We start from the raw sequence: 6,159 nt of genomic DNA on the forward strand, positions 1-6,159 counted from the left end.
AACACTATATATAGACTTTAGTAAAACAAAAATAAATATGTAAATTACCTATTATTAAGGTAATTTTTTAATAATGCATTAAATTTTGATTTGATACAATTATAATGAAGATATGTTTCTAAATTAGTATAATTATATATTATTCATTAAATATTAATTACAATATAATTATATTAAAGATATTTTTTATAAAATAATTTAGAAAAATTATTTAATATACGTGAATAGGGTAACAAAGATTTTTTATTATTATTATTACTATTATTGATATTATTATTATCATTAAAATTATTAAAAGTATTTTTAATTGATAATTGATAAGTAGTTTAATAGTGCATTAAATATTGATTTGATATAATTATAATGAAGATATGTTGCTAAATTAGTATAATTATATATTATTAATTTAGTATTAATTATAATATAATTACAATAAAATAATTTAGAATAAAAAAAAGTTTATTCGTTTTGGAGGGAAAACGGAGGCATGAGAGATCGACACGTCACCTTTAGTAGCTGGGGGAAAACCCAGTTTTAGTATATTAAGTAGATATACATTCTAATCAACAAATCACAGCAAATCTTTTCTTGCTTGATTTGTTATCCTAATTTATTCCTACTAAAAATATATATGACAGATTGTTACATACATAAATAACCAAACCTTCTAATTGACATTTTTATATATAACTTATGTTGACCGTTGTTACCCCCCCTCAAGTTGGCGCGTGTAAATTTTGAATGCCCAACTTGACTAAGAGTTTCCCAAATTGTTTCGTCCCGAGAGCCTTGGTGAAAATATCAATTAGTTGGAGATGAGTAGGAACGTAAGAAGGTAATAGTCGATTGTGTATGATTTCATCCCGGACAAAATGACAGTCGACTTCGATGTGTTTGGTACGTTCGTGCAAGACTGAATTTTTAGCAATGTGAAGCACCGCTTGACTGTCGCAGTGCAAGCAAATGGGAGCAGGATGCGACACGTGCAGCGAGGACAGTATATCCTTTATCCATATTAATTTCCTGGTTGTCTTGGCCATTGAGCGGTACTCAGCTTCAGCAGAAGAGGCGGAGACCGTTTGTTGTTTCTGTGTTTTCCACGAGATAGGGGCGGTACCGAATTGAATGAACCACCCTGTAAGAGATCGGCGCGTTAGCGGACAGCCAGCCCAATCAGAATCACACCAGCCATAGAGTTGCAAATCATTTTCTTTAGGTAGAAGTATGCCCTGCCCCGGATGTCCCTTCAGATACCGAACAACCTGTAAAGCGGCGTGCCAATGTTCAGTACGTAGGTTCTGCATAAATTGGGACAAAACATGAACACTATAGGCGAGGTCAGGTCTGGTGAAGCACAAATATATGAGTCTTCCAATGAGGCGGCGACTAGGATCAGAGATAACAGGGCTAGCAGCGGATGCCAACCGGTGATTTTCCTCACACGGAGTAGCTGCGGGCTTAGCAGCTAGCAAACCTGCTTCAGTGATGATGTCCAAGGCGTATTTCCGTTAGCACAGAAAAATTCCCTTGGAAGATCGGGCAACTTCAAACCCCAAAAAATATTTCAGGCGCCCTAAGTCTTTCATGTGAAAGCACTTGTGCAAGTACTGTTTGAATTTGTTAATTGTATCACCATTATTTCCTGCAATCACAAGGTCATCAACATACACCAAAACAACCAGGTGGACATCATTTTTACAGAGACTAAACAAGTAATGGTCTTTTTGAGACTGCTGGAAACCAAATCGAGTAAGGACAGAGGATAATTTTGCAAACCAACAACGCGGAGCTTGTTGCAAGCCATAGATGAATTTTTGAAGTTTACACACTAAGCTTGGCTGAGACACTTGGAATCTGGGTGGGAGCTTCATGTACACATCTTCATCAAGGTTGCCATGTAGAAAGGCATTATGGACATCAATTTGGTGAAGTTCTCAATCCCGGGCTGCTGCAACGGCAAGAGTTGTTCGAATGGTCACCATCTTTGCCACCGGAGAGAACGTTTCATTATAATATAGTCCTTCCACTTGTTGATTTTCTAAGATGACCAACCGTGCTTTGAATCGCTCGACTGACCCATCAGAATTGTATTTAATTCGATAAACCCACTTACAACCATAAGCTTTCTTTCCTGGAGGAAGAGGTGTGAGCTTCCACGTGTTATTAACTTCCAGTGCTTGAATTTCTTTGGACATGGTATCTCGCCATCGCGAATCTGTGATAGCTTGGGAGAAGGACTGAGGTTCTTGCTCGGCTTGTAATGAAGCAAGAAAAATGCGGTGTTGGTCAGAGAAATTGTTACAATTCACAAAGTTTTGTATAGGATAGGACACACCTGAGGAAGTTGATGAAGTCGGATTCTAGATGGAGGGGCTCTTTTGGACAGTGGCGGTGGTGACAAAGTTGCGCAGCTTGATGGAGGACATTTTCACACGGTGTCCACGGCCAAAGGGGACTTCGGTTGCGGCTGGTGGCAAATCAGAGATCGGCACCGTTTTCTCGGCGCTGATTTTGGAGGGGATGACGACGTCCTCGTCTGGGTCGTCTCGGAGCTCATGTCCCCCCTGTCTTAAATGTCAGGAGCAGTGGGTGAATGTTCTAGAGTCTCATTTTGATTTGGAGGAATGGGCTCAGTTGTGGGAGAAGTGGAAATTGACCTAATTGGAGTGTCCTCTTCAAAAACATGCTCCAGCATTGGGGCTCAATTTGGTCAACTCGTGAGTTTGCTCTTTGGGCTTCATGAAAGAGAAACACACCTTCAATGAAATGGACATCACGAGAGACAAGAAAAACTTTCTTTTCCAAATCAAACAGCTTCCATCCTTTTTGCCCAAATGGATACCCGACAAACACACATTTTCTACTGCGACTGTCAAATTTGTCATTTTTCCTACTTTGGTTATGAGCATAACACAAAGAACCAAAAATTCGCAGGTGTTCATAACTAGGAGCTCTTCCATGAATAATTTCATATGGGGATTTTCCTTTCAACACTAAGGACGGTGTGAGATTGATTAGGTGCCCGTCAGTTAAAACGCATTCTCCCCAAAACTCAATAGGGAGATTACCTTGGAATCGCAAGGACCGGACAACATTTAGAATATGCCTGTGCTTGCGCTCTATTCTTCCATTTTGTTGTGGAGTTCCGACACACAAAGTTTGATGAATCACTCCTTGTTGCATAAAGTACTGCTTTAAACACATGAACTATGTTCCATTATCGGATCGCACCATTTTGACGCATTTATTGTATTGTTTTTCAACCAAAACAAAGAAATTTTTCAATGTAACAGACACTTCCGTCTTTTCTTTTAACAAATATATCCAAACAGCCTGTGAGCAATCATTCACAATGGTTAAGAAATATGAGGCTCCACATGACGACAGAGTTTTATAAGGCCCCCACAAGTCACAATGAATCAAATAAAAAATACTCGAAGCATGACTATCACTTAATGGAAACTTATCTCTTGTTTGTTTGGATTTTTCACAAATTTCACAAATTTTATTCACCTCTTCGCTAGTACATTTGTCACTCACATTGGGATCATTTGCACAATTTTAAATGATGGATGTCCCAATCTCTTACGCCACAGAGTCAATTTATTTTCATCTTTGACATGACTTGCTTGAGCCTTGTGCACACCATGATACCAATAGAGCCCATCCTTCCGTTCACCCGCTCCAATCATCTTTTTCGAAGTGCGGTCCTGCATAATACACAGATTGTCAGTGAATTGTACAACACAGTTTTTTTCATCAGTCAATTGTGGAACAGAAAACAAGTTGCATTTTAATTTTGGTACATAAAGGATATTTTTCAACTAAAGTCCTCCGTCAAGAACCACAGTTCCTTGTTTGCAAGCAAGCACCTGCTCACCAGGGCATCCTGGAATGGTCCTTTTTCACACAAATTTTTCAAGGTACCTGTCATGTGGTTAGAAGCACCATTATTGATTATCCACAAATCCCAAATTCTCTTACCAGTCATTTTCTCAGATTCAGCTGATTTTTGTTTGCTGATCATATCAACCAATACCTTCCATTGCTCACTAGTTAAACCTGTCATGTCAAGATTCTTTTCTTCTAGGTTATTCACACGACTTCCACTTCATCCAGTACACGCCACATTAGCACGCGTTTGAGCCCCTCGGTTGCGCATCCCTTGTCTTCCTGATCCTCTGCCAGTGCCTCTTCCTTCGTCCCTTGGCCGGTCACCCCACCATTTGAGGTAACCCACTATTTGAAAACACTCTTTCACATCATGCCCATTTTTTTCGCACTTGAAAAATGTCACGGCCTTTTTTCCATGTTCACCTCCCCTTCTAGCCTTGTTGCCGACAAGCGCCACAAGTCCCACAACCAGTCCCCTTTCATCCGCTGATTTGGTGATTGTCTTCACCCTTTCCTCTTGAATTAACATCGCGTACACACGATTAAGCGAAGGTAAGGGATCGGTTGCAAGGATACTCGACCTCACAGTGGCATAGCTGACATCATCAAGGCCCATGAGGAGTTGGTGAACCTTTTCTTCTTCCCTTCGCTTCTCAAGTTGAGAGCCAATTGAACACTTGCACCCACCACAGGTGCATTTGGGAATCTGGTCACAATTTGCAAGTTCATCCTAAAGTATTTTCAACTTTCCATAGTACGCAGCCATAGATGCACCTTCTTACTTACACCTTGTCAAATCTGCTTTCAATTGCTGTATTCGAGGTCCACTCACAACAGAGAAGCGTTCTTTGATGTCCTCCCACAGCGTTTTCGCATTCTTTGCATACGCCACGGTGGTCCGCAAGCTTGGCTCGATCGTATTCAAAATCCACGAAACAATCATGGATTGGACCGTCCACTAATCTTCAAGTTCAGGTGCATCCTTTCCTGATTCTGTGTGAGTCCTGTCAATGAATCCCCACTTTCTCCGAGCTCGAAGAGAAATCTTCACAGCCCTCACCCATTCGTCATAATTTTTCCCACGCAATTACACCTGCGTGATTATGTTTCCTGGGTTATCACTCGCGTTGAGGTCGTACGGCGAGTGAGTCTTCTTCTCGTCTCCTCCTGAGGAGTGTGGTTTGTCTCCGATGATGTTTCATATATATATATATATATACATTCTAATAAATAATGGTAATCGGCATGTTTTCTCTTTGATACAAACTTTCATATATATATATATATATATATACACATTCTAATCAACAAATCACAGCAAATCTTTTCTTAATATAACCGCTTGATTTGTTATCCTAATTTATTCCTACCAAAAATATATATGACAGATTGTTATATACATAAATAACCAAACCTTCTAATTGACATTTCTATATATAACTTATGTTAACCGTTGTTAATATTCAATCTTTATTTACTTTTTACTAATTTTATCCTTTATGCATATTATTGTATTATTTATGAAATTCTTATTATTTTTGTTTATATAAATTCTCTTTTTCTATTATTTATTTGACATTATACATTCTTATAATTGTGATTTTTTGTATTATTTTTTATTATCTTTTTATATGATTTATTGATCCTATTAGATAAAGTAAATTAAATAAAAAATTAATTATAATAATAATAATAATAATAATAATAATAATAATAATAATAAATTATAACATACTAAAAAAAATACTAAGAATACTAAAAATATACTATATAAAAAAATATGATCAAAATTTTTTTTATTTATTTCAATTACTACCAAAGTAAATATTTAATTTTTTTTATTATTCTTAGTACTCTCTAAAATTTATATTTTGTTAGTTTTAATTAAGAATATATATTGCTAATTTTTATATGTTATTTTTATTTTAGCATATAAATATTAATTTTATTATAAAATTAATTAATAAGATCTATTCAAATATCTAAATTAAAATGATAAGATAATATATAAAAATTATTTAGGTTGGCGTCTATTTTAATAATTTTGAGTAGTATAATTCAAACAATATTTATTTTACTATAATCAATTTTGATATAAAAATTGCCAAATATAAATCATTTTAACACAAACTTATTTTTCATTAAAATCAATTTTATACCCATTTATAAACTGTAGTCCAAACACACATAGTCGATCAACAGTGTTAAAATTTGATCTTTTTCATTGCAAATCTTTATCAATTATATTAACCGTATACCAAAATT

The 6,159-nt window shown here is 36.3% G+C and overlaps 1 protein-coding gene across 1 annotated transcript; it reads right to left on the reverse strand.

Moving 5' to 3' along the window:
• Positions 1–4,111: 4,111 nt before the first annotated feature.
• Positions 4,112–4,837, reverse strand: LOC140178707 (uncharacterized). The gene is made up of 2 exons (XM_072215937.1): positions 4,727–4,837; positions 4,112–4,624 (listed from the first exon to the last, which is right to left on the reverse strand). The coding sequence occupies exons 1-2, from the start codon at positions 4,835–4,837 to the stop codon at positions 4,112–4,114; spliced, it is 624 nt and encodes a 207-aa protein (XP_072072038.1).
• Positions 4,838–6,159: the final 1,322 nt, after the last annotated feature.

Source organism: Arachis hypogaea, chromosome 14, assembly GCF_003086295.3.
Source record: "Arachis hypogaea cultivar Tifrunner chromosome 14, arahy.Tifrunner.gnm2.J5K5, whole genome shotgun sequence".
In the NCBI taxonomy this organism is placed as follows: domain Eukaryota; kingdom Viridiplantae; phylum Streptophyta; class Magnoliopsida; order Fabales; family Fabaceae; genus Arachis; species Arachis hypogaea.

Coding starts and splice junctions, on each gene's coding strand:
- LOC140178707 (XM_072215937.1), bottom strand. CDS start 4,837: ATGATTGTTTCGTGGATTTTGAATACGATCGAGCCAAGCTTGCGGACC. Junction 4,625..4,726: donor TCAAAGAACGCTTCTCTGTT/GTGAGTGGACCT, acceptor AAAATACTTTAG/GATGAACTTGCAAATTGTGA.